The sequence below is a fragment of the Ochotona princeps genome, chromosome 2 (genome assembly GCF_030435755.1).
Source record: "Ochotona princeps isolate mOchPri1 chromosome 2, mOchPri1.hap1, whole genome shotgun sequence".
In the NCBI taxonomy this organism is placed as follows: Eukaryota; Metazoa; Chordata; class Mammalia; order Lagomorpha; family Ochotonidae; genus Ochotona; species Ochotona princeps.
In genome coordinates, this window is record NC_080833.1 from 110,051,417 (window position 1) to 110,079,081 (window position 27,665).

A 27,665-nucleotide genomic window follows, 5' to 3' on the forward strand; every position below is an offset into this window, starting at 1 on the left:
TAAGACTCGCCTTCCCAGACCCCTCCTCCTCTTCCATCTACGCTGACAGACTTCCCGGCTGCTCCAATCGGAGGTCCCGAATGCGGGAGTGGCCAATCGGGAGTGCCAGTGGGCGGGATGGCAGGGTAGGTTTGATTTGGCGGTCCGACTTGAACATGGCGGAATCGAGCTCCGCCAGTTCGGCGGTTGAGGAGAAAGGGTCTGAGGTCTCGTCTCCGGAGTCTGGGCCACCGCGTCCTGGCATGTCGAGGGTGCAGCTCCTCGACACCATGGTGGACACTTTTCTCCAGAAGCTGGTCGCCGCCGGCAGGTAAGGCGGGAGGGCAGTCAAGGATGGTGTTTGTAGCCTCCGAGGACCGGAGCGCGGACGCGGGTCGGGGTGGGACTCCCCGAGCGGTCCAGGCAAACCCGACCTACGGGTGATGCTTCCCAACACTGTGGCCAGGTATATCCGCGGCTGGGACCCCGGGGTCCGCTAGGGGCGCGGATTCGTATCCCACCTCTTCCACTTCCGCTCCGGCTCCCTGGCAATGCACCTGAGAAAGCAGGGAGGATGGTGCGAGTGCGTGGGTCCCTGCACCCACCAGGGAGACCCACCAGAAGCCCCGGGGCCTGGCCTGGCCCAGCCCTGGTCGTGGCTGCGATTTAGGGAGGGGACCAATAGATGGAGTATATTTCTGCCTTTCCTCTCTGCCTGTCTATACTTTAAGTAAATAAATAAGATCTTTACCAAAAACAGAACAACAAAAACGGGGAGTGAGGAAGAAGAAAAAGGTACAGCCTTGGCAGCTGGGTCAGGCACGGCTACTTAACTGCCCTGCCTGTGCCTGGTAGGAGCCAGTGGGATCGTTTTTGAGAACGTTTTGAGACGCCTGCGACCTGGAAATCTGTGTGAGTTAAGAGAACAGTAACCTCGAGGCGAGGATGTGGGAACTAAATGTATTACTATAAAAAGATACTTCTTGGCCCCGGCGGCGAGGCCTGGCGGCTAAAGTCCTCGCCTTGAACGCCCCGTTGCGGCTCACATGGGGAGTGAATCATCGGATGGAAGATCTTCCTCTCTGTCTCTCCTCCTCTCTGTATATCCGCCTTTCCAATAAAAATGAATAAATCTTTAAAAAAAAAAAAGATAATTCTTTTTCTCTTCATGATTCTTTAAATAATGTCAGACACCGTAAAGCAAAGGCTTTGCTCAGGGCCCAGCACGCCCCCAGTTGATGCTGAAACAACTGTTGTCAGAATTCCAGAGTTCGGTGCCCAGTCCATGGTCTCTCCCCACCCTCTGTCCTTACCACTGCTTTCCTTTAACCTTATCACGACTCTATCAGTATGGGAGACCCAGACTGACATTTTATTCTGTGTCAGGCACTGAGGAGGCGATTAAACAGAAAATGCCTCTTTGCTTAAAATTTATTTTACTTGGACCAGCATTGTGGAGTAGCCGGTAAAGTTACCTCCTGCAGTGGTGGCATCCATGTGCACACAGGTTGGAGGCCCGGCTGCTCCATTTCCCATTCAGCTCACTGCGAATGGGCTGGGAAAGCAGTGGAGGATGGTGTGAGGTGCTTGGGCCCCTGCCAACCAAGGGGGAGACCTGGAAGAAGCTCATGGCATCGGACTAGCCCAGACTCTACCATTTGTGGCTGTTTTGGGGAGTAAACCAGCAGATGAAAGATCTCTATGTGACTGTGATTTTCAAATAAATAAATCTTTAAAATATATGTGTGTGTGTGTGTGTGTGTGTGTGTGTGAAGCAGACCTACCATTCACTGGTTGATTTTTTTTTTTTTTAAAGATTTATTCATTTTTTATTACAGCCAGATATACACAGAGGAGGAGAGACATAGAGGAAGATCTTCCGTCCGATGATTCACTCCCCAAGTGAGCCGCAACGGGCCGGTACACGCCGATCCGAAGCCGGGAACCAGGAACCTCTTCCGGGTCTCCCACGCGGGTGCAGGGTCCCAAAGCTTTGGGCCGTCCTCGACTGCTTTCCCAGGCCACAAGCAGGGAGCTGAATGGGAAGTGGAGCTGCCGGGATTAGAACCGGCGCCCATATGGGATCCCGGGGCTTTCAAGGCGAGGACTTTAGCCGCTAGGCCATGCCGCCGGGCCCTCACTGGTTGATTTTTACAAAAGCTGGGCCAGGCCACAACTCTGAGCCAGTGAGCTTCACTAGGCCTACCTCCTGGCTGAAGCCGAACCGCCGAACCGGGCCCCAGCTCAGTGGAAGGCCCAGTCAGCAGCTTAACTGCTAGGTTAAATGACCAAGCCTTCGTTTTCTTGGCACTTAGAGTTAGTGAGTAGATAGATGCTGTAAACACTAATCACGTGATGCAGTAGTGGGTACTAGGTAACAGGGTTAGGTGAACCTACTCCAAGGAGGTAAACTTTTTTTTTTTTTAAGGACTTACTTATTTTCATTGGAAAGTCAGATTTACAGAGAGAAGGAAAGACAGAGAGGAAAATCTTCCTTCTGCTAGTTCACAGGAGTGAACCATAATGTAGCCACAAGTAGCCATTATGGCCAGAGCTGAGCCATTCGGAAGCCGGCAGCCAGAAGCTTCTTCCAGGTTTCCCATGTGGGTGCAGGGTCCCAGGTCCTTGGGCCATCCTTGACTGCTTTCCCAGGCCAGAAGTAGGAAGCTGAGTAGGAAGCAGAGAAGCCAGGGTATGAACCGGTACCTATATGGCATCCCAGTGGATGTAAGGTGAGGACTTTTGTTTGTTTTAGATTTACTTATTTTTCTTGGAAAGGCAGATTTACAGAGGGAAGGAGAGACAGAGAGGAAGATCTTCCATTTCTGGTTCATTCCCCAAGTGGCCACAACAGCCGGAGCTGAGCCAATCCAAAGCAAGGAGTCAGGAGCTTCTTCTGGGTCTCCCACGTGGGTGCAGGGTCCCAAGGCTTTGTGCTGTCTTTGACTGCTTTCCCAGGCCACAAGCAAGGAAAGGACGTGGAGCAGCTGGTACACAAACGAGCGCCCATATGGGATCCCAGGATGAGAAAGGTAAGGATTTTAGCTACTAGGCTATCACGCTGGTCCCAAGGAACCAGCTTTTTAAAAATTTGTTTATTTTTATTGGGGCCTGACACAGAGGCCTAGTGGCTAAAGTCTTCGCCTTGAATGCACCGGGATCACATATGGGCTCTGGTTCTAATCCCAGAAGCTCTACTTCCCATCCAGCTCCCTGCTTGTGGCCTGGAAAAGCAGTCAAGGATGGTCTAAAGCAGGACCCCGCACCTGTGTGGGAGACCTGGAGGAAGTTTCTGGTTCCTGGCTTCGGATCAGCACAGCACCAGCTGTTGCAGTCACTTGGGGAGTGAATCATTGGAAAAAAGATCTTCCTCTCTGTCTGTCCTCCTCTCTGTATATATGACTTTGCAACAAAAATAAAATAAATCTTTAAAAATAAATAACTCTTTTAAAAATTGTTTCCGTTATTTAAAAAATTCTTTTATTTTGGTAATCTTTGCATAGTTGATTAGGGCACAAAGGGTCAAGGACTACAGGAAAGTGGGTAAGACCATTGTTTCCACATTAATATTACTGTTTTTTTTTCTGTATCTGGGGTAAGGGAAGAGAAAAATTGTTTATTTTTATTGGAAAGGCAGATTTTCAGTAAGAAGGAGAGACAGGGTACCCAGTGCTATAGTGTAGCAGTTAAAAGTCCTCACCTTGAACGCACCAGGATCCCATATGGGCAACGGTTCTAATCCCAGTGACTCCACTTCCCATGCAGTTCCCTGCTTGCAGCCTGGGAAAGCAGTTGAGGACGGCCCAAAGGTTTGGGACCCTGCACTCGCAGGGGAGACCCGGAAGAGGCTCTTGGCCTCAGATTGGCTCAGCTCCAGCCGTTGCAGCCGCTTGGGGAGTGAACCTCTCCTCCTCTCTGTACATCTGCCTTTCTGATAAAAATAAATAAATCTTAAAAAAGAAAAAGAGAGACAGACAGAAGATGTTATCCATTTGCTGGTTCATTCCCCAAATGGCCGCAACTGCCAGCACAGAGTGATCTGAAACCAGGAGCCAGGAGCCTCTTCCAAGTCTCCCACATTGGTTGCAGAGTCCCAAGACTTTGGCCATTGGCTTCTGTTTTCCCAGGCCACAAGCAGAGAGTTGGATAGGAAGTGGAGCAGCCAGGACCCAAATTGAACTGATGCCCATGTGAGATTCCAGTGCTAGCAGGTAGAGATTTAGCCAGTTAAACCATCACACCAGTTCCAGAAACCAACTTTTTGAAGAATTACAGAAAGCCTAGAGACAAAAGCAACTGAGCTGTTCTCACATTTCCAGACACCTATGGGTTGAGCAGTTAAAATGTCATCTGGAAACCAAAACTGCCCTTTCTGTCAGCAGGTCACTTCAGTGTGAGAATTGCATAGAGGCCAGCACCGGCAGCAGTTGCACTATTTGTGGTCAGCTTGCTGGCTGCTGCACCCGACTGCCTGGCCAGGGGTTCCTAAGGGCAAGCAGGGCTGCTGGTGTGGGTGAGGGCTGTGCTGTGTGTCCTGCACTGGAGGCTACCACTGCGGTTTCCATGGGGGAAGCAGTGCTGAGCCCACAGAGCCCAACACGCCTTACCAGGAGGCCTGAGAGACCCAACCAGGGCAGCAGCAGCAGTTTGGTGCTAGAGTAGACCCAGAACCAGGCTTACAGGAAGCTCTGTGAGGATTTCAGTCAAGGGCTGAGACAATGGAGACCCGCTGATGGGTTAGTCGAATTAAGTAGAAAAAGGAATCTTATGACCCAGTTGCACTTTTTTAAGATTTATTATTTTATAGGCCCCGATCTATGGATCAGTGGCTAGATCCTCGCCTTCCAAGCACCAGGATCTTGCAAGGGCACCAGTTTGTGTCCAGGTGAAGCTGCTACCTTTGGATTGGCTCAACGCTAGCCATTGTGGCCACTTTGGGAGTGAACCAGTGGAGGAAAGATCTTTCTGTTTTTCCTCTCTGTAAATCTGCCTTTCCAAGGAAAATAAGTAGATCTTAAAAATATATATTTATTAATTCATTTGAAAATCAGTTACAGAGATTGGAGGGGAGAAGGAGATCTTGCATCCACTGGTTTAATCCACTAACGGCCACGGTGGCCGGAAAGGGCCCTGTCCTCATGGAATGGACAAAGAGATCAGCGTGAATGGAGAGGAAGGGGTTATAGCAAATGTGAGGCCGTGGCATTGGAATATGCTTGTGTCCTTGTAAAGGATACTGTCGTCTTGCCTGTGTATTTTTTCAGTGTGTGTGAGTGATAGCCTGTTAATGTGTCTCTTTTTCATTCAGCACCAGTTTGAGATCTGTCAGTGTCCCCAAGTGCCCATGGTTGGTAGCTTCTCAGTGTTGCTCGACCTTTCCTGATTTGCATTCAGTGAACACCCTTTCCTGTCAGACACCCAGTTGCCGCCCACTCTCTCTTGCACAGGTTACTCAAGATGAAGCACCTAGAACACCTGCCACACCTGTGCTAGAACAGGTCCGAGGTGTGTAACTCAGGCGGGCTCACTGATTGTGGCCTTCACACCTGCCTACAGAAAGGCTGGTCCTGTCTCCCACACCTCCCACCATCCCTGGGGAGCCACCCTCTGCGTACCTGTCTGGCAGGTGCAGGTAGGGCAAATTCAGTTTGTGTGACCCTGTTTCTTGTGAGTTTGGCCATTTCCTCTCAACATGTTAGTCATTTGGGCTTCCTGTTCTCTGAAATGCATACTCATTTCCTATAGCCTGGAAAAATGAAGTTTTTTAAAGACCTACTTAAAAAAAAAAAATGATGTTTAAAACCGAGAGACATGGGCTCGGCAGCGTGGCCTAGTGGCTAAGGTCCTCGCTTTGATCCCATATGGCCGCTGGTTCTAATCCTGGCAGCTCCACTTCCTCTCTATCTCTCCTCCTCTCAGTATATCTGAGTTTGTAATAAAAATAAAATAAATCTTAAAAAAAAAAAAAAAAAAAAAAAAAAACGAGAGACAGAAAAAAAAAAAAGAGAATCTTTTGTCTCTAATTCACTGCCTAAATGCTGTCCACAGCTGGGGCTAAACCAGCCTGAAGCAGGAGCCAGGAACCTGAATCCAGGTCCCTGCATGACTTTCAGGGACCAGAATATTCCAGCCCTCACTGGCTGCATGTGGCAACAGATAGAAATAGAAGCTGGAGTTACAGTGAAACTGAGGCTTGAACCCAGGCTTTATGCTAGGAGACACTGGAGTCCCAAGCAGTGTTGACCTGCTGCGCCAAATGTTAGACTCCCATTTAAAAAAAATTTATTTTTTTGGTTTGCTTTTTTTTTTTTTTTTTGGTTGTTTGGTTGTTTTTACTTTGTTGATTTACTGAAGTTCCTGACACAGAAGGATATAGCTTTGTCTACCAGATGTTAAATTTGTCTATGATATCCTTTGAGGAACAAGTCTTTAATGAAGTTAAGATCACAAATTTGAGTAATTTCGTCTTTCCCATGAGTAGATGAAGCAGAAATAAGAACTTGGTCATCACAGAGGACGCCTTAGGAGTGATGTAAGCTTCATGACTATCATTTTCTCAGCCTCTCAGTTAGCTTAAAGAAGCAGTAAAAGGCTGGGTGCTATATCATCAATTGATTGAATTTTTTAAGACTTTTATTTATTTGAAAGGCAGTGACAGGAAGGGACAGAGACAGAGATCCTCCGTTTGCTGATTTGCTCCCCAAATGGCTACAACTGCCAGGACTGGGTGAGGCCAAAGCCCAGATCCTGGAACTAAATCCTGGGCTCCCACATGGATCACAGAGGCCCAAGCACCTGGGCCATCTTCTGCTGTTTTACCAAGTACACCAGCAGTGAGCTGCAGTGGAAGTAGAGCCCCTGGGACTCCAACAGGCACTCACACAGAATACCTGTTTTTTGCAGGCAGCTTAATCCACTGCACCTCAGTGCCAGCCCTTAATATTTACTTCTTAATATTTACTTCTTAACATTGTCATTTGTGTATATTATCATCATTTACTTTTATCAGTATATGTTTGTGCTGTTGAGATCTTTCTTGTTTATAAAGGCTGTGTCCACATCTGTGTCATAAGTTTCCAGCATTCTCTTTGTCAGCTTAAATAGAAAACAGAAAGATTCTCCGAAGTTTAGTAAGTAATCTTTTATTTTTTTTATACATTTTATTACTCTTATTATTTTACAGTACAGTTTCATATTCCCTTATCCCCCACCCCCAGTTCCTCTATATCATAACTAACATGTAGTTCTTCATACTCAGTCATATGTCCATCATTGCGGGCCTGGACAATAGCAGTAAGTAATCTTCTAAATGGCAGAGTGATGCCACCATGGGAACCCACATGTGCTAGTAAACTCAGAAAGTATCCAAAAAGGTTGAGGCGATGGAATTTCGTTTTTTAAGGATTTCGTTTTACTTTTTTTTTTTTTCTTATTGGAAAGGCAAATCAAATTTACATAGAGAAGGAGAGCAAGAGAGAAAGATCTTCTATCTGCTGCTTCACTCTCCAAGTGGCCACAATGGCCAGAGCTGAGCCAATCTGATGCGAGGAGCCAGGAGCTTTTTGTAGGTCTCCTACTCAGGTGAAGGGAGGTCCCTAGGCCTTCTTCCCATGCCACAAGGAGGAAGCTGCATGAGAAGTGGAGCAGCTAGGACACGGACCAGTGTCCATATGGGATCCAGGCACTTGCAAGGCGAGGAGTTAGCCACTGAGCCTTCGTGCTGGGCCCGAGATATTTTTTCTGTAATGATTTTTGTTTTATTTATTAGAAAGACAGATTTATTGAATTTGAAAGAGGGGAAAAAGCAAGAGAGAAGTCTTCCGTCCACTGATTCATTCCCCAAATGACTGCAATGACCAAGGCTGGGCCAGATCAAAGCCAGGAGTCTGGAGATTCTTCCCGGTTTCCTATGTTGGTGGCAGGGGCCTAAGAATCCGGCCCTTATCTGTTGCTTTCCCAGGCACATTAGCAGGGAACTGGATTTGAACTAGAGCAGCTGAGACTCAAACTAGCACCTGTATGGGATGCAAGCATTGCAGGTAGCTGGCCCCACTGGAAAGGTTTTTTTGTTTGTTTTTATTTGTATTGGAAAGTCAGATTTACAGAGGAGGAGAGACAGATGAAGATCTTCCCTTCAATGATTCACTCCCCAAGTGAGCACAATGGCCAGAGCTGTGCCAAGCCAAAGGTAGGAGCCAGGAGCTTCCTCCGGGTCTCTCACGCAGGTGCAGGGTCCCAAGGCATTGGACCATCCTCCAATGCTTTCGCAGGCTTCAAACAGGGAGCTATAAGAGAAATGGAGCAGTTGGGACACAAACTGGCATCCATATGGGATCCTGGCGCATACAAGGCAAGGCAAGGATTTAGCCACTAGGCTACGGTGCAGGGCCCAGTGGAAAGTTTAAAGGCAGGTGGGAAGCATGCACATTATTTTTGATACAATAATCCTTTTCTACAAAAGAAGTATTTGCATGCATATGGCTGTGGCTTCTTACCAGGTTGTGCTTCCGGCAAAACCTTTTAGGATAGTTCTTGCATCAAGCCCAAGTGTGAGAACCCCTCATGCAGAACTGCCTGGCTTTATCTCTATTAAGGGTTTTTTTTTTTTTTAAGATTTTTATTTACTTTTATTGGAAAGTCAGATATACAAAAAGGAGGAGAAACAGAAATATCTTTCGTCCGATGTTTTCACTCCCCAAGTGGCCACAACGGCCAGAGCTGAGCCTATCCGAAACCAGGAGCCTCTTCTGGGTCTCTGACGTGGGTGCAGGGTCCCAAACCTTTGGGCCATGCTCCAGTGCTTTCCCAGTCTGCAAGCAAGGAGCTGGATAGGAAGCGGAGTCATCGGGATTAGAACTGGTGCCCATATGGGATCCCGGTGTGTTCAAGGTGAGGACTTTAAATTGCTACGCTATCACGCTGGGCCCAATCTCTATTAAGGTTTAATGAAAGTGCCCATAGTGATTCTAAAAGCTGTCACATCTTCTATTATCTTTTTTATCATCTTATTCCTCTTTTTAAAAAAAGATTTATTTATTTTTATTACAAAATCAGATATACAGAGAGGAGGAGAGACAGAGAGGAAGATCTTCCGTCCAATGATTCACTCCCCAAGTGACCGCAACGGCCAGTGCTGCACCGATCTGAAGCCGGGAACCTGGAACTTCTTCCAGGTCTCCCATGCGGGTGCAGGGTCCCAAAGCTTTGGGCCATCCTCGACTGCTTTCCCAGGCCACAAGCAGGGAGCTGGATGGGAAGTGGAGCAGCCGGGATTAGAACCAGCGCCCATATGGGATCCCGGGGCATTCAAGGTGAGGACTTTAGCCGCTAGGCCATGCCGCCAGGCCCACATCTTACTCCTTTTTTAAAAGATCAGTTTATTTATTTGAAAGGCAAAGGGACTAGTAGAGAGAAACAAAGATCTTCCACCTGCCAGCTCACTCCTCAGATGACTACAGCAGCTTGTGTTGGTCCAAGCCAAAGCCAAGAGCGTTTGGGTTTCTCCCATGGGTGGCCAGGGCCCAAGTACGTGGACTTTTTTCTGCTGCTTTCCGAGGACATTAGCAGGGAGCTGGCAGCAAAGCAGCTAGGACTCAAACACACACTCACGGGATGCTGGCATTGCAGGTGGCAGCTTAACTGGCTGCACCAGAATGCCAACGCCTTCATTTTACTCTTCAAAACTTTTACCTGTCTGGATTAAGGAAGGTATCGAGTTGTAGTTTCAAGCCATTCTGGCTTTTCTGGTTTTCTAAGCTCTATCAACTGAACAGTTTGTTTCCATTGCTTGATGTGGCCTCCTTATGCTAAGTGGCTGCATGATGAGTTTCGTGGAATAGCTGTAAAAATTCTGCATTATCTTTTTTTTTTAATATTTATGTATTTATTTGAAAAGCAGGGAGAAAGAAATGTTCCACCTGCTGATTCACTCCCCAAATGTCCACAAGGTCCAGGACGGGGCCTGCTGAATCCCAGAATCTTCACTCGTTCTCCTCCATTTGTAGCAGGTGCTTGAATGCTCCAACTACCATCTGCTATCTCCCAGAGCACACATTAGCAAGAAACTGGAGCAGAAGCCGAGTCAGGGTTTGACTCCAGGCACTCCGATATTGAATGCAAGTGTCCCAAGGTGACGTCCTAACCACTGCCCCAAATGCCTGTCCCAAGGCAAAAGTGGCAGAGAGGGAGAGAAACAGAAAGAGGGTTCAATTTTTTTTAAGATTTATTGATTTTAAAATGGTAGTCTTATCTACTTTCCTGTAGCCCTAGTTGAGAATAGAATCTGATCATAATCTACTTTGTGAAAGAAAAACAACTATTATAGATAGCAAATATTATTAGAAAAAATAACATGAAGAAGGATGTTGAAAAAAAAAAGATTTATTGATTTTAAAGGCAGATTTTTAGAGTGGAGAGAAGGGGAAAGAGACAGATCTTTCACCAGCCAATTTACTCCGCAAATAATTGCCATATATTTGTTTTCAACAGTATACGTATGGGTCCAGCACTGTGGCCTGGTGGCTGAGGTCTTTGCCTTACACGTGCTGGGATCCCATATGGGCGCTGGTTCATGTCCCGGCAGCTCCAAATCCATCCAGCTCCCTGCTTGTGGCCTGGGAAAGCAGTGGAGGATAGCCCAAGGTCTTGTGACCCTGAACCCGCATGGGACACCCGGAAGAGCTCCTGGTTCCTGGCTTCAGATCGGCACAGCTCTGGCCGTTGTGACCATTTGGGGAGTGAATCAGAAGGTGGAAGCTCTTTTCTGTCTCTCCTTCTCTCGATATATCTGACTTTCCAATAAGAATAAATAAATCTTAATAAAAAATATACACATAAATATATTCATTGTAGTATGTTGAGAGAACAATATTTGGAAACCACCTAAGGTTTCTGAGATTTAACAATGGAGGTTAAAAATAACATTAAAAAAAAAAAAGAATGGAATTTAGATAGTGTCATGTTTAAAGGAACATATTTGGAAACCACCTAAGGTGTCTGACATTTAGGAGTGGAGGTTACTGTGAAGTATGATACTATCTGTTCAGTATACTTAAAGCACATTTTTAATAATATTGAATCATGGGGCAGTCATCATGTTCCAGTGAACAGTTTTACAATTAGATTGTGGGAAGAAGCATTCACACCCACATTAAAAATAATTTTTTATACTTACCTGGCAGGGGAGATGCCATGATCACGAAGGTGGTTTTCCTAGGGCGAGACTTATCGATTGCACTCCGGATGTGCTGACTGCTGCGATTTCCCCAAATGTGGGAAACTCGGCTGCATAATTTGTGGTAGTGGGGGACTGCGTTTGCGCTGTCCCCTAAAAATATATATATATAATAATAATAATTTTTATCCAGTTCAATTAACATTACAGTTGATTGATTGATGTAACAATTGGTATATTATTTTTTTAAGATTTATTTATTTGTTATTACAAAGTCAGATATACAGAGAGGAGGAGAGACAGAGAGGAAGATCTTCTGTCCAATGATTTCACTCCCCAAGTGAGTGCAACGGCCAGTGCTGTGCCGATCCGAAGCCGGGAACCAGGAACCTCTTCCAGGTCTCCCATGAGGGTGCAGGGTCCCAAGGCTTTGGGCCATCCTTGATTGCTTTTCCAGGTCACAAGCAGGGAGTTGGATGGGAAGTAGAGCTGCCGGGATTAGAACCAGTGCCCATATGGGATCCTGGTGCATTCAAGGCGAGAACTTTAGCCACTAGGCCGTGGTGCCGGGCCCACAATAAACAAATTTTTTAAAAAAAACCAATTAGCCCAGATAGAGTGGTTGGTACATGATATAGCAGGTTAGACTGCCCCCTGCACTGTCAGCATTCCATATTGGAGTGCCGACAAGAGAGATCCTGGCTGCTCCATTTCTGGTTCATCTCCCTGCTTGTGTGCCTAGGAAGGCAGTGAAAGATGGCTTAAGGGCTGGTGCGCCTGCCACCCACCCACATGGCAGACCCAGATGGAGTTCTTGCTTCCTGTAGTCAGCTCTGTCCAACCTGGCTATTGCTAAAGAGTGAACCAGCCCATGGAAGATCTCTCTCCCTCTCTGTCACTCTGCCTTTCAAGTAAAATAAGTAAATTGAAAAGGGGAGCTCCAAGAGGATGTTAGCAAGCTCCCCATGTTGTTGTTTGGGGGAATGGAGATGCAGAGAGCGTTCAAGGGAAAGGTGGGAGAGAGAAGCAGATTAGGACTGGTTGTCCAGGCGTGTACGCAGACAGGTCCAGCTGGGGGCAGCCACAGCCACATGCCTGCCTCTCAGCTCCTTTGCACCTTGTCCTCCAGCCCACCAGCTGGTGAGGCCCCACCTGAGGTATGTGGTTTTCACTCCTCTGCCCCTCACCCCAGCTCTGAGCAGTGCCACAGGGTCAACCCCACAGTGGAATTCGGTGTCTCCACGCAGGGCGCCCATGGCCAGCTCCCTTCCCCTGTGTTAAGACTGCATCTTGTCCCTGCCACCTGTGTCCTCTCAGTGAAAACGGGGCCGACGTGCGGTTCACCAAGAACATGAACACCACGAGGCTGCACTCAACAACTGCAGGGTGGACTGACAGCTGCCGTCTGCTCTCCCTTCCGTCTCCCCACCCACCTCCTGCCCTTCGTAGCCTGGGCAGCGAGGCTTCAGGCTCTGGTGTGCCCACGTTCCCATTTCCCATCTTCAGTGTTTTCCTCTGCTCAGGGCAGTCTGCCACAACTCCCCTTAAACTGTTTTCAAGGTCATTAACCACCCTCGGTTTCTAAATCCTGTGGGTATTTTTTCACCTCTAACGTACTTGTCCTGCTTGTTGCACTAAACACTGTTAACCACATCTCTCTTCCTGAAACAGCTCCGCTCTCTGCCCCTTGCCCTCATGAGCTGCTCCCCTTCCTCCACCTGACCCTTTAAAGGCATTAGCGTTGCTTGTCCTTAACTCACACACAGCCCTATCGCATCTGCTGAAAGTCCTGCAGTGAGTGTACAGTGCTTCTTACCTTGGCTCCTGAGGCCCTGCCCGCCTCCTGCATCCCCGTCCCACCCTGCTCGGTCTCCTGGCTCCTGAGACCTGCAGTATCAGGTGCTTTGCTCTTCCCAGACATTGGCACTCACTGTTTGCTCTGCCACAAAGAGTCTTCCTCCAGTGCTTCCCCGGCCTTCCCTGAGGTCCCATCTCTCCCCTGAACACGTATCATGACAGCCCCTAGTGATTGGGTCCGTCATGGCACTTACAACAGGCTGCAGTGCTGGGGCTGTTTGTTTAGTTTAGTTTTATTTGTTTGTAAAAAAAAAAAAATATTTATTTGAAAGGCAGAGTTACATAGAGAGGGAGAGACAGAAAGAGAGAGAGAGAACTCTTCCTTCCATCCACTGGTTCACTTCCTAAATGACTAGAGCTGAGCTGAGCTGAAGCCAGGAGCCAGGAGCTTCTGGTTCTCCCACAAGGATACAGAGATCCAAGTACTTGGGGCATATTCTGGTTTCCCAGGCACATGAACAGGAGGCTGGATCGGAAGTGGAACAGCTGGGACTCGAACCAGTACCCATGTAGGTATGGGTGCTTCAGACTGTGGCTTTCCCTACTGTGCCACAGCTCGAGCTCCTGCTTATTTGTGATGTCTTCCTCATCTAAAATGTTGATAAGAAGCTTTATAACAAGTGTTATGACTTCTGTATCCTCCATTTTCTTGATGTATTCCTCAGTTAACTCTGAGGTTGGCAAAGACTTTTTTTTGCTCCTTTGCAGGGGAGTCTTCAGTAATATTCATTGTGCCTTTGTTTCCTCTTTTGCTCTTGGCCATTGTACTTCTGGTTACCAGATTCTTCTCTGGGGCAGGTTTCTTTTTTTTTTTTTTTAAAGATTTATTTATTTTTATTACAAAGTCAGATATACAGAGAGGAGGAGAAACAGAGAGGAAGATCTTCCGTCCGATGATTCACTCCCCAAGTGAGCCGCAACGGCCGGTGCTGTGCTGATCCAAACCCGGAACCAGGAACTTCTTCCAGGTCTCTCACACAGGTGCAGGGTCCCAAAGCTTTGGGCCATCCTCAACTGCTTTCCCAGATGCCAAGCAGGGAGCTGGATGGGAAGTGGAGCTGCTGGGATTAGAACCAGCACCCATATGGGACCCCAGTGCGTTCAAGGTGAAGACTTTAGCTGCTAGGCCGTGGTGCCAGGCCCTGGGGCAGGTTTCTAAGCTGTGTCACCCACAGGTCTACAGTTTGATTTTACTTATTGCCGTTGCTACACAGCTCTTTTTTTGCAGTCACTTGTGCTACTCCCCGCAGTAAGTTCCAGGTCTGGGTTTTCATGTTAGACTTCACCACGGTCTCCATAGCCCCAGCTCCACCTCCTGTGATCCTGTGCTGGGACTGCACTGTTGTCTGTAAAGCCTTTCTCCTACTTCCTGTTAGAGCAATTCCCAGGATTAGGGAAGACATCAGGTGTCCTATATAACTAGATTGTTGGTGGTGCTGATCTTGCCAGAACCTGTTGGCTGTTAGGTCTGAGGGCCACACGAACCCATTTTGACCCGTACAATTTCAAAGTCGGTATTATTTTCCCTGTAAGACCAGTGCAATGCACCAAATTCAGTGAGTTTGCTCCCAGCTCAACGCATGCTCAGCTCACTGTTGTCCCTGCAGTCTTAAAGTTTTTCCACACTGTACAAAATGGCTCCTGTGGCTCCTGATGTGCCACTAGAGTTCTTGATCTGCTGGCCGTCAGGTCTGAGGGCTACTCAAACCTGTCTTGGGTGGAACCTGTAGGAGGTCAAGTTGTTGCAGTTTACTGAGGCAGAAATGAGTTTACTCGCAGCTCAGTACTGTCCATAGCATTTGCCTCCCTATATAAAATGGCGCCCGATTCAGGTCTAGCGGGTGGACTGGGCTGTGAAATCCACCCTGTTTCCACACCACCCATCTGGTACCTGCCACTCTGTCTCTGCTGCTGTTCAAATCAAACCAGACCGGCAGGATGGACAGTTCTTTGTCTGGTTCACCTCCTAGGCTCCTGGTGAATGTCCCTTCCAACCTTGTTGCTGGTGGACTTCTGGCCGCCGGAGCGATTCATTTCACCACTTGCTGAATGCTGCTGGGTTATTGGTCACTGCAACACCACATCGTAGTCTCCACGCTTTCCCATGTTTGTCAGTCTCCAGGTGTCCCTCTGTTGTTGTTCTGTCCTCTTCTGTTTCCTGGAATGTGCCCTCTGCTGCACACTGGCTAATATTTCTCTGTTTAAATGTGTCCTTTCCCTACTCCACCATCTTGATTCTCCCTTCCCCATCTAAAATGTAATGCCCTTGAGGCCAGGATCTCGTTTATCTTGTTTGTTAGCCCTGCCTATTTTCTCGATACCTGGCGCTGTTAGCATTGCCCAGCCGTGTCTGTCTGCAACCATCTGCCACTGGAATTCTCAACTTAGTATCTGAAGAACAGGAAAACCCAGCGTAACAAGAGATGGGCTTCTGCTCCCCGTCTTCTCTTCCTGTGATGACTGCCTGGTTGAAGGAACCGCCCTCTCTGTTCTCCAGGCCAGAGCCAGGGGAGTCCGAGTGTGTCCTGCTTGCCGCCCCTGCTTTAACCTCTCCCTGGATTGTTGTGTCAGCCTCCACCCTGGCCCTCCAGCCCCACTCCTGCCCCTCCCTCTCTTTGCAGCTCAGACTCAGCCATAGCCTCCTTCTTAAAACGTTTAATAGGTTCAGGGCTGCTGTCAGGGAGGAATGCAAGCTCCTTAACATCACACACAGGGCCATTCATTCCCTGACCCCTCCCAGCCCTGCAGTCCCAGGATGGTGCCTGTGAGGGTCCAGTGTGCACACACTCTTGCATACATGTGTGAACACACACACGGGCTCAGACACTCGTCTGCATCCAGGGCTGCCATCCTGCCCTCTACGACACACGGTGTTTCTGCTTGCTGCTTCTCCTCACTGCAGCAGGCTTCCCCCCAATTTGGTTTCCACAAGGAAAAGATTCCCTAAATGTCACATATAGACACAGAACTTTGGGACAGTGGCTCAATAGGCTGATCCTCTGCCTACATCCTATGGACACTAGCTTGTGTTCTGGATGTCCTGCTTCCCATCCAGCTCTCTGCTTATGGCCTAGGAAAGCAGTCAAGGACAGCCCAAGGACTTGGGACCCTACACCCACGTGGGAGACCCAGAAAAGGCTCCTAGCTCCTGGCTTTGGATCAGCTCAGCTCCGGTTTTTGCAGCTATTTGGGAAGTGAACCAGCGGCTTGAGAATCTCTCTCTGTAAATCTGCCTTTCAAATAAAAATAGATAAATCAGGGCCGGCGCAGTAGCCTAGTAGCTGAAGTTGCCTAGTAGCCAAAGTCCTTGCCTTGCACGTGTGGGCACTGGTTCTAATCCTGGCAGCCCCGCTTGTCATCCAGCTCCCTGCCTGTGGCCTGGAAAACCAGTTGAGGATGGCCAAAGGACTTGGGACTCAGCACCCATGTGGGAGACCCAGAGGAAGCTCCTGGCTCCTGGCATTGAATCGGCTCAGCTCCAGCTGTTGTGGCTCTCTGTGTATCTGACTTGCAATAAAAAATAAGATTTTTAAAAATAGATAAATCATTTTTATATATTTAAAAAATTTTTTTAAAGATTTATTTATTTTCATTCTAAAGTCAGATATACAGAGAGAGGAGGAGAGACAGAGAAGAAGATCCTCGGTCCGATGATTCACTCCCCAAGTGAGTGCAACGACCGGTGCTGCGCTGATCCGAAGCCAGGAGCCAGGAGCCTCTTCCAGGTCTCCCACACAGGTGCAGGGTCCCAAAGCTTTGGGCCGCCCTCGACTGCTTTCCCAGGCCACAAGCAGGGAGCTGGATGGGAAGTGGAGTTGCCGGGATTTGAACCAGCGCCCATAGGGGATCCTGGTGCGTTCAAGGCGAAGACTTTAGCCGCTAGGCCACGCTGCCAAGCCCTATTTTTAAATTTTTATTTTTGAAATTTATTGTACAATTCTGTATAGTCTGGGATTCCCCTCTCCCCATTTTCCAATCCCCAAGAAAAGATAAATCTTTAAAACAAAAGAGACACACGGATCTTTTATTTCAGAGATAGTTCCGATCCATTGGTTCATCCCTTATCCTCCCCTTCCCACCCCCTCAAAAAAGGTACTAAGAGGCCGAGAGTGGACCCAGTAGAAACTGGGAGCTGATAATTGAGTCTGGGTCTCCCAGGTGGGTGATAGGAACCGTTATTTGGTCCATAGCATGACCTCCCAGGGTCTGCTGTAGTGGGAAGCCAAGACAGCGGCAGAGCCAGGGGACCAGCCCCCGGTCTCTGCTGTGGGACACAAGTGTCCTATGCTGCTCCTGTACCTGCTCCAAACGCAAACCTTTTAGGATGCATGCAGGTGCTTGGACCTTCCCCCCGCCCAAGTCATTAAGTTCAAAGTGTTGAAAGGCTTTCATCCCGAGGGCAGAGTGTACCTGGGACAGGAATTGGTTTGTTGTAAATACTAATATTTACATGTCAGTTACCCAGATTGTTCCCCCCCCCCCCAACTTGACATATGTTTACTATAAATACTTGAGGAGAAAAGCAAGCTAGATGACATCCCCCATAGCCAGCAGTGCTGGGCCATCACGTCCATCCTCTGCTCAGACTCTTCCTAGCAGTGGCTTGGCCAAGGCAGGCTCCAAGCTGGGCCTCTCCCGCACTCCTGGAGCCCAGAAGCACGGCCCTGTTGAAATCTCCTTTTGCATCCTGTGCCTTCTCAGTGAAAACGAAGGGTTCTTCCTGTTCTCCCAGCTTCCTGGAGCTGCTGCTGCTGCTTGCTTGCTTTTTCAGATTATTTTTATTGAAAGTCAGATTTACAGGGAGAAACACAGATGTACCATCCACAGGTTTACTCCCCAAATGACTATGACAGCTGGAGCTGAACTGATCCAAAGCCAGGAGCCAGGAGTTTCTTCCTAGTCTCCCACACAGGTGCAGGATCCCAAGTACTTGGGCCATCCTCTGCTGCTCTCTGAGGCCACAAGCAGGGAACTGGATGGGGAAGTGGAGCAGCCAAGACTAGAACCAGTGCCAATATGGGATGCCAGGACTTGAAGGGGGTAGATTAAATTGTCATTGCCACTGCGCTGGCCCCAGAAAAAAATCTTAGAGAGTGATTTTCCATCCACTAGTTCACTCCCCAGATGGCCACAGCAGTTAGGGCTGAGCCAGGCTGAAGCCAGGAGCCTGAAACTCCATCCAGGTTTTCCACTTGGGTGCAGGGGCCCAAGGGCTTGGGTGATCGTTCCCTGCCTTCCCAGGTCATAAGCAAGGAGTTGAATCAGAAGTGGAAGTGGCCACACCACAACTCTGGCCCCAGAGAAATGTTCAACAGGGGATGGTTGTGTCATTGGCCAGGGACTGACTGACCAGCTGGAGTGTCTGTCTTCCCCAACTCTGTCTTCCTCTAGGCCGTTGGGCTCCCTACGCTTAGTGAGATAGATGTGCTGGTCACTGCCTGCCCTCTGGTGGTCATCCTGTGAAACAGCTCTTCGGTTGGGCAGCTCGCAGCGTTCTATGCTACAGGAGAACCAGCAGGCCTTGCTGCCTTTGGGGCTGCCTTACCACCTTTTGTACGCCATCCCCAGCACATATTTCTTTCTTTGTTATCTTGCTGTAGTGTTCTGCAACATATGGGCAAGCCACCAGAACCTGATTCTGGACTCAAAAATGTTTTTTATTAAAGCTTATTATTTGGGGGCTTGGCACAGTAGCCTGATAGTCTTCACCTTGCACTCTCTGTATATCCTCTCTCCTCTCTGTATATCTGACTTTCCAATAAAAATAAATAAATCTTTTTTTTAAAAAAAGGTCATTATTTGGGAAGCCTGGCACGGTAGCCTACTGGCTAAAGTCCTCGCTTTGCTCATGCCAGGATCCCATATGGGCTCTGGTTCCTGTCCCAGCAACTCCACTTCCCATCTAGCTCCCTGCTTGTGGCCTGGGAAAGCAGTCGAGGATGGCCCAAACTCTTGGGATCCTGCACCCACATGGGAGACCCGGAAGAGGCTCCTGGCTTCTGGCTCCAGATTGGCTCAGCTCTGGCCATTGTGGCTACTTGGGGAGTGAACCAGTGGATAGAAGTGCTTCCTGTTTGTCTCTTTGTAAATCTGACTTTCCAAGAAAAATAAATAAATCTTTAAAAAGCAAAAAAGCTCATTATTTGAGTGGTGAGCCTTGTGGGGTGAGCCCCTGCCTGGACTTCCTGCATCCCGTATCTGGGTGCTGCTTCAAGGTCTGGCTGCTCTGCTTCTGTCCCATCTTAGGGCTAATGTACCCTGGGAGGCCACTGATGATAGTTCTCAAGTTCCTGAGTCCCACCCACTGGGGAGTCCTCAGATGGAGTTCTGAGTTCTTGAGTTTGTGCCTCGCCCAACCCTGGCCATTACAGGCATGTGGGGTGTGAACCAGTGGATCAAAGATACCTCTTGCTGTGTCTTCCTCTTTGTCACTCAGCCTTTTAAGGAGATGGAAATAGATATTTTTCAGTGGTGACAACTGGAGCCTGTTGAGGCCATAGCATAGCCGCTTCTCTAATGTGGACAGATCCTGATGGCCCAGTTGTTTCATAAGGTGCGCTTTGCGTAAACTTCAAGAACCCTCAATGTTGAAATCAACCTGCAGCCTTCCGGTGCCTCCAGAGGCTTGGTGAGCGTGCGTGTATGGATACAGGCAGGGAGGGCTGAGGCCACTCAGCTGACAAGATTTGGACCCCAGGCAAAAGAGCTGGCAATCTGTTCCCAAGATCTGTGCACTTGCACAGCACACAGCTGAGTGACTTCCCATGCACCCCGGGAAAGCCAAGGTTCCATCCCGCTGGGCGGAAGCTGTGGGGGAGGACCCCTCTTCCCAAACAGCCCAGCGCAGGGAGGGGTGGCTGAGAGCAGGCAGGCCGTGGCACCTGCTGTCAGTCTATAGTGCAGAGGCACGCTGCCCCGGGCACCAGGAGATCCCAGCCACAAAGCCGGGGGTCTCATCAACAGGGATCTGATGTGCTGCCGGAAAAGACGGGGGTTTGTGCTTTGGGGGCACATGGACACAAGTTCTTGCCGAAGCCTGTTGCCTTGCTGCTTCTCCTGGAGTAGTTTCTTGAGGTCCACTGGCCATTTGCCCCTTTCCAAGTCTGTGTGGGCCCTGGCTGGGAGTCCAATGGCTCTTGGACCCACTGACACTGGCCCTGACCCTTGCTCCCTCCCTGCCTCAAGAAGCTTCACAGTGCTGTTCAGGGTGTACTCGCGGCTTGTGCACCTGCATGAGTGTGCACGGCTCTGGGGCCCAGCACGTTCCTGAGATTCCTAGAAGAGCTCACCAGCAGCTGGGGCGGGGGAGCAGTGTGTGCCTCCCTGCTGTGGGCCCTGTCTGCTCTTGGCTGCCCGAGCTGAGGAACATCATGCCCTGCTCAGACCCTTTGCCCTCCCTGTGGGCTGGGAAGTAGAAACAGGATCTCCAGTGGGTGTGCCAAGTTCAGCTTCAAGCCTCAATTACCGAGGTTCAGTTCCAGCCCCACTTGGTTAGGCATGGTGTGTCCCCCACATTCCTTCCTGTGATCACAGACTGCATGGCTGGTGGAACCAGGAGCAAAGCTAGAGTTCTGGGGGCTCTGCTGAGGGGCAAAAAGATGCAGCACTCCTGCTCTGGGTGCTGTCTGTTGACACCTCGGCTTAGCCTGCAGGTTGGACTATGTGGAGCGTTTACCTTTGGTTTGGGTAATAGGATGCTGGCGTTGCAAGCAGCCCTTAACTGCCTGTAGCACAACACTAGCCCTATACTGTGTACCTTTAGATTCTTCCAGCTACAAGGGCTTTGTCAGCAAAGAGTGCTCAGCTGCTGGTAACAAAGAGATCAGAGCAGTAACTGGACAAGAAGGTCCCGGTGAGGGTGGCTGCAGGTTGATGTAAGCTTCACCGGCAGGCTGGGGCCCTGGTTGCCGGCCGCTGCTTGCAGTAATGTGCCGCAGGGAGTGAGGCACCTTCTTCCTGTGGCTCCTGGTAGGACATTCCCAGAGGCTGCACACCCTGTCCTAACACAGGCCCCGCAAGAGCACTGGAAGGAACACAAGTCCTCCAAGAGTGCTCTCAAGGCCTCAGCCTCAGCCACACACGGAGCCTGTTAGAGACTCGTGCAGTGACCTGTGTTTCCACAAGTCTTCCTCGTGGGCATTTTGTATACAGTGAGGTTGAACATTGCTGAACATGACCCCACTTTTCAACGATGAACCCCTGAACTCAGCTGAGCTCTGCAAAGAGGAAGAAAGGGCACCAGCGCTGTGGCTCAACAAGCTAATTCACCACCTTCAAGAGCCACCATCCAGTATGGGCACCAATTTGTGTTTTGGCTGCTCTACTTCCCATCCAGCTCCCTGCTTGTGGCCTGGGAAAGCAGTCGAGGACGGCCCAAGGCCTTGGGACCTGCATCCAAGTGGGAGATCCAGAAGAAGCTCTTTGCTCCTGGCTTCAGAACAGCTCAGCTTCAGCCATTGCAGCCATTTGGGGAGTGAATCAGCAGGTGGAAGATCTTTCTCTCTGTTTCTCTTTCTCTTTCTGTAATTATTTCTAATAAAAATAAATTTAAAAAAAAGAGAGAGAGACAGAGCAGACCCTGGCAAGATTGAGCTGTGCTGACTTGCACTTTCCAGGGCCCTGGAGCCGGCAGAGCGTGGGGCCAGCCTGAGCACTGGGCGCATATGTGTCTGACCATGTTCCTTTTGCCTTCTCTCCCTCCCTGCCAGCTACAAGAGATTCACGCACTGCTACAAGCGCTTCTACCAGCTGCAGCCTGACATGACCCAGCGCATCTACGACAAGTTTATAACTCAGCTGCAGACGTCTATCCGGGTGAGTGGCAAGAGGCCCATAGTTGCCTTTGGCTTGGGTTTGTCTCCAAATTGTCAAGTGCCCCAAGGTGAGGGACTTCTCCCTTGGCCACTCTGCCCTTGGAGCTGCCCTGCCCCTCCCTGCTGGCCACAGCTGCTCCAAATGACCTAGGGATCTTAAGTACATGTTCTCTCATGGCCCCATGTTGTAATGATGGGTTTTATATGTTGTCTGCCCCACCAGACTGTGTGAGCTCAGCCAGTGCACACAGGACTTACAACCCTGTAACCCCTTAGCCCCTGCCCAGCACAGGGGCATTGAATCAATTGCTTAAATTTGGAGGAACTGAACAACACTGGGGATGCAGATGTGGGGCACTTTCATTTACACATTTACGTGGCTGTGACGTCCCAGGGGCCCACAAGGCACCAGTGCAGCTGCTGCAGCCAGATATCCGACCGTGGGGTATAGCAAGGCTGTGGCCTTCCGAGGCAGTGGGAGGAGGGACGAGCTCGCTGGGCTCCATTGAAATGCTTCTGCATTTTATTTTCTTCATTATAAAAGCCAAGGTCAGGTGTTGGAGAAGTATAAAGACACAGGATGGAAATTAGCCAAGTGCTTACTGAATGCTGTCAGCTCTTTCGTGGGTCTCTACGTGGGCTCACTGGCATCATGCCAACTTTCTCCTCTTTCCTATAAAGGACGAGATCTCTGAAATCAAGGAGGAAGGCAACCTCGAAGCTGTCTTAAATTCCTTGGATAAAATTGTGGAAGAAGGCAAAGACCGCAAGGAGCCAGCCTGGTGAGGATGGGCTAGTGGGCAGGGAGGTAAGAAGAGTAACTTTGGGTCCTGGAGCTGTAGTGTAGAGGGCCTGGCTGCTCCACTTCCCATCCAGCTCCCTACCAGTCTGCCTGGGAAAGTAGCAGAGGATGGCCCAGGGGCTTGAGTGCCTGCCACTAGCTTGAAAACCAGGATGGGGTTCCTGGTGCGCATACCAGCCATTCCCAGCTGTTGCAGCCATTTGAACAGTGAACCCATGGGTAGAAGATAGAGCTTCTCTGTAACTCTGCCTTTCAAATGAATAATTTTACATATATATATATATATATATATATATATATATATATACTTTTTTTTTTAAATATGCACAGTCAGGGAATCAGGATTTTTGTTAACAAAGAGAGATTGACCCATGTCTGTAAGATAACACAGAAGCATGACCTCTGAGAGAGGACCATTTGACAAGGACAAGAGACCAGACACAGAGCAGTTGAGGGGATGAGAGCCCTGGGGAAGTGGTTGCTCCATCGGGGTGTACCTCTCAGGACCCCCTGGGCCTGTGCGAGGAGAGGAAGGGCCAGGGAATAGGAGGAGGCAGACCAGTGGGGAGTTGCACTCGTGGGGCCAGCTGGCATCTGGTTCTTACTCCTCTGATACTGAACAAGGATGTAGGGAGCACTGGCTCTACATGTTTGAGATGCCAAGTACTGAGCAATGGGCAGAGCTGACCTTCTGGTGGGCAGCCCAGCTGTGGCTCAGGCCAGGGGCAGGCTGCAGGGGTGGGGCCTGGGGCCTAAGCAGGTAAGACAGGCCACCAGGACCTGAGCAACCTCCCTCCTGCCTAGTAGCTCAGGCCAGAGAAACCTTTTAGGCAACTTGATTATATTTTTTGAACTTCCATATGCTCTGTGACCCCCTTAATACTTAAAAGAATTAAGTTTTACAACTGAAATATCAATACATATATTTAATTTTTTTTAAAGATTTATTTATTTTATTACAAAGTCAGATATACAGAGAGGAGCAGAGACAGAGAGGAAAATCTTCCGTCTAATGATTCATTCCCCAAGTGAGCCGCAACGGCCAGTGCTGCGCCGATCCGAAGCTGGGAACCAGGAACCTCTTCCGGGTCTCCCACGCGGGTGCAGGGTCCCAATGCATTGGGCTTTTCCAGGCCACAAGCAGGGAGCTAGATGGGAAGTGGAGCTGCCGGGATTAGAACCGGCACACATATGGGATCCCGGGGCATTCAAGGCGAGGACTTTAGCCGCTAGGCCATGCCGCCGGGCCCCATATATTTAATTTTTTAAAAGGTTTTTCTTTATTGCAAAGTCAGATATACAGAGAGGAGAGACAAAGGAAAATCTTTTTTTTTTTTAAAGATTTATTTTTATTACAAAATCAGATATACAGAGAGGAGGAGAGACAGAGAGGAAGATCTTCCATCCGATGATTCACTCCCCAAGTGAGCCGCAACGGGCCGGTGTGCGCCAATCCGAAGCCGGGAACCAGGAACCTCTTCCAGGTTTTCCCACGTGGGTGCTGGGTCCCAAGGCTTTGGGCCGTCCTCGACTGCTTTCCCAGGCCACAAGCAGGGAGCTGGATGGGAAGTGGAGCTGCTGGGATTAGAACCAGCACCCATATGGGATCCCGGTGCGTTCAAGGCAAGGACCTTAGCCTCTAGGCCACGCCCCCGGGCCCCAGAGAGGAAAATCTGTCTGCTGATTCATTTCCCAAGTGGCCGCAACAGCCGGAGCTGAGCCAATCTGAAGCCAGGAGCCAGGAGCTTCCTCCGGGTTTCCCACACAGGTTCAGGGTCCCAAAACTATGGGCCGTCCTCCACTGCTTTCCCAGGCCACAAGCAGGGAGCTGGATGGGAAGTGGGGCTGCCAGGATATGAACCAGCACCCATATGGGATCCTGGCATGTGCAAGGCGAAGAGCTTAGCCACTAGGGCACTGCACTGGGCCTTATTTAATTTTTTTAATGTTAAAAATATAATTGAGGGGCCTAGTGTGACAGTGTAATGGTTGGGTTCCTTGCCTTGAACGCCTGGGATTCCATGTGGTGCCGGTTCTAGTCCCGGCAGCTCCATTTCCCATCTAGCTCCCTGCTTGTGGCCTGGAGAAGCAGTCAAGGACGGTCCAAAAGCCTTGGGACCCAGCACCTGCGTCAGAGACCCGGAAAGAGGTTCCTGGCTTCTGGCTTCGGATCGGCGCAGCACCGGCCCATTGCGGCTCACTTGGGGAGTGAATCATCAGACCGAGGATCTTCCTCTCTGTCTCTGCTCCTCTCTGTATATCTGCCTTTCCAATAAAATAAATAAATCTTTAAATACATATATATATATATTTGAAAAGCAGAGCAAGAGAGAGAGCTCTCACCTAGTGGTTCACATCCCAAATACTCCTAGCCAGTTGAGCTGGCTCAGGCCAAAGGTGGGAGCTGAAAACTCATTCCAGGTGACAGGAGGCCCAGTGAAGTTGAACTATCAGTGCCACCACCCGCAGTCTACCCTAGCTAGAAGCCAGAGGCAGACATGGGACCCTAGTAGTCGGATTTGTCATACAGATAGCTTTGCCAGCGTTTTAACCTGGCCCCAGAAAGAATTTCTAAAAGAATCCACTCCACATCATCTCATCTTATACCCGGCTTGGTTTCTCTTCCCATGTCAGCCAACGCTTTCTGGGGCCTCTTGGGGTTTGAGCCTTGTCTCAGGGGTTCCCTCCCCAGCCTGGAGCTCATCCTGCTGCCACGCCTTGTCCCTCCCTCCAGCTCACAGTGTGGTGAGGAGGATGCCTCAGTGGGACACCTGCCACCAGGGCAGGGACTGCAAAGTCACCTGTGACGCTGAGGCGCCAGACAGTGGAGAGAGGAGTATTGCAGGCTGTGGTTGGGAAGGTCAAGCAAGAAGGGGGAGGTGGAGCCCTTGGCACTGGGGCTGGGGAATAGCAGGCGAGTGTCCCCATCAGGAGCAGGTCTCTGGAGGAGAGCAGGGCTGCGGGAAGGTCTTGGCACCACCGGGTGGGAATGTGGCGGGTTTTGGGCCTGAAAGGAGAATCTTCACAGACTATATGTCCCTCCCTCCCTGTCCCCCGTGGCCCTCTAGGCGCCCCAGTGGGATCCCCGAGAAGGACCTGCGCAGCACCATGGTCCCCTACTTCCTGAAGCAGCGGGACACCCTACGACAGCACGTGCAGAAACAGGAAGCCAAGAACCGGCAGCTGGCAGAGGCCGTCCTGGCCGGGCGCCGGCAGGTGGAGGATTTGCAGCTGCAGGTGCAGGCCCGGCAGCAGGCCTGGCAGGTCAGTGTCTGCTGGCTTCCTCCCCAGGGGCCCACCGCTGTGGCTTCCTCTGTCCCCACACAAGGCATCCCCGTAGGGAGCAGCAGGGTCTGCCACCGTAGCACAGCCACTCATGGCCTCTCCCCGGGTGAGTGCAGTAGTCTCCTCACCACCTCCCAGAGTCCCATCCCGTCCTGGGACCAGCAAAGGAGGAAGTGACGGGGAGGAAGTGACAATGCAGTGGTTCCTCCACTTCACAGTCAGTGAATCCCTCCGTGTTCAGTGACTACTACCCCCAAGGCCATTGTCCCCAGTATCTTTAAACATTCATCTTTTATTTGAAAGGCAGGATTCACAGAGAGAAGGAGAGACAGAGAAAGATCTTCCATGTACTGCTTCACTCTCCACCTGGCTATAATGGCTGGAACTGAGCCCCTCAGGAGCTTCCTCCAGGTCTCCCAAGTGGGTGCAGGGTCCTAAGACCCTGGGCTATCCTCCACTGCTTTCCCAGGCCACAAACAGAGAGCTGGATTGGAAATGAAGCAGCTGGGACACAAACCATATCCCACCCATATGGGATACTAATCCTGCAAGGGGAAGATTGGCCTGTTGAGCCACTGTGCCATTCCTCTGCCCACTATCTTTAAAATGTGTACCTTGAGACTGGGTGGGATTTCTCCTCAATATTCCCTTTAGCCCTTGTAACATTTTACCGTAATAAACAATGTAAAGATTGTCAAAATATGATAAAAAAAAAATCAGTTAAAAAGCTTAAAAAAAAATGTGTACCTTAGAATGATGTCAGGAGTTGGGCCCGGTGCAATAGCAAAGTAGCTAAAGTCCTCGCCTTGAACGTGCCAGGATCCCATATGGGCACCGGTTCTAATTCCAGCAGCTCCACTTCCCATCCAGCTCCCTGCTTGTGGCCTGGGAAAGCAGTTGAGGACGGCCCAAAGCCTTGGGACCCTGCACCCATGTGGGAGACCTGGAAGAAGCTCCTGGCTTTAGGTTGGCTCAGCTCCAGCCATTGCGGTCACTTGGGGAGTGAATCATCAGGTGGAAGAAATTCCTCTCTGTCTCTCCTCCTCTCTGTATAGCTGACTTTGCAATACAAAATAAAAATAAATCTGTAAAAAAAAAAATCTTAGAGAAGATGGGAGGGCCCGGCGGTGTGGCCTAGTGGCTAAAGTCCTCGCCTTGAAAGCCCCGGGATCCCATATGGACGCCGGTTCTAATCCCGGCAGCTCCACTTCCCATCCAGCTCCCTGCTTGTGGCCTGGGGGGGTAGTCGAGGACGGCCCAATGCATTGGGACCCTGCACCCGCGTGGGAGACCCGGAAGAGGTTCCTGGTTCCCGGCTTCGGATCAGCGCAGCACCAGCCGTTATGGTCACTTGGGGAGTGAATCATCGGACGGAAGATCTTCCTCTCTGTCTCTCCTCTCCTCTGTATATCTGGCTGTAATAAAATGAATAAATCTTTAAAAAAAAAAAAGAGAAGATGGGAAAGAAGAGAGGAAAGAGCAAGAGTTGGGGCAGAGGCACAATTATCGGCATCTCTGTCACTGTCATTGAGATGACGCTCCCAGATCCCCCGGCCTCCTCTTCTCAGGACCCTCAGCTGCAGCCTGAGCATCCTCACTCAGCACCCTCGAGGGCTCAGAGCTGCAGGGATACACGGCAGGTGGTGGGTCATTGGCTCTCCATGCTCGCTCTTTTCCCCACCCTCTCGAGCCTCTGCACACTATGACTGTCTGGACCCGGGGGTCCTGGACAACAGACACAAAGAGGTGGTGGCCA

At 49.9% G+C, this 27,665-nt stretch overlaps 1 protein-coding gene and 1 non-coding gene across 2 annotated transcripts in view; both read left to right on the top strand.

The window, feature by feature from the left end:
- The first annotated feature begins 72 nt into the window (after positions 1–72).
- PMF1 (polyamine modulated factor 1) overlaps positions 73–27,665 on the top strand; it is a 29,011-nt gene continuing 1,418 nt past the window's right edge. Inside the window, exons 1-4 of the mRNA XM_058660432.1 lie at positions 73–310; positions 21,718–21,823; positions 22,504–22,604; positions 25,693–25,888. Coding sequence (XP_058516415.1) covers positions 81–310; positions 21,718–21,823; positions 22,504–22,604; positions 25,693–25,888 — 633 coding nt within the window. The 5' untranslated portion in view covers positions 73–80. The remainder of the gene's footprint in view (positions 311–21,717; positions 21,824–22,503; positions 22,605–25,692; positions 25,889–27,665) is intronic.
- On the top strand, positions 11,145–11,308 carry LOC118758779 (U1 spliceosomal RNA). Its single transcript, XR_004995859.2, has one exon. It is a non-coding gene; the product is annotated as a U1 spliceosomal RNA (small nuclear RNA).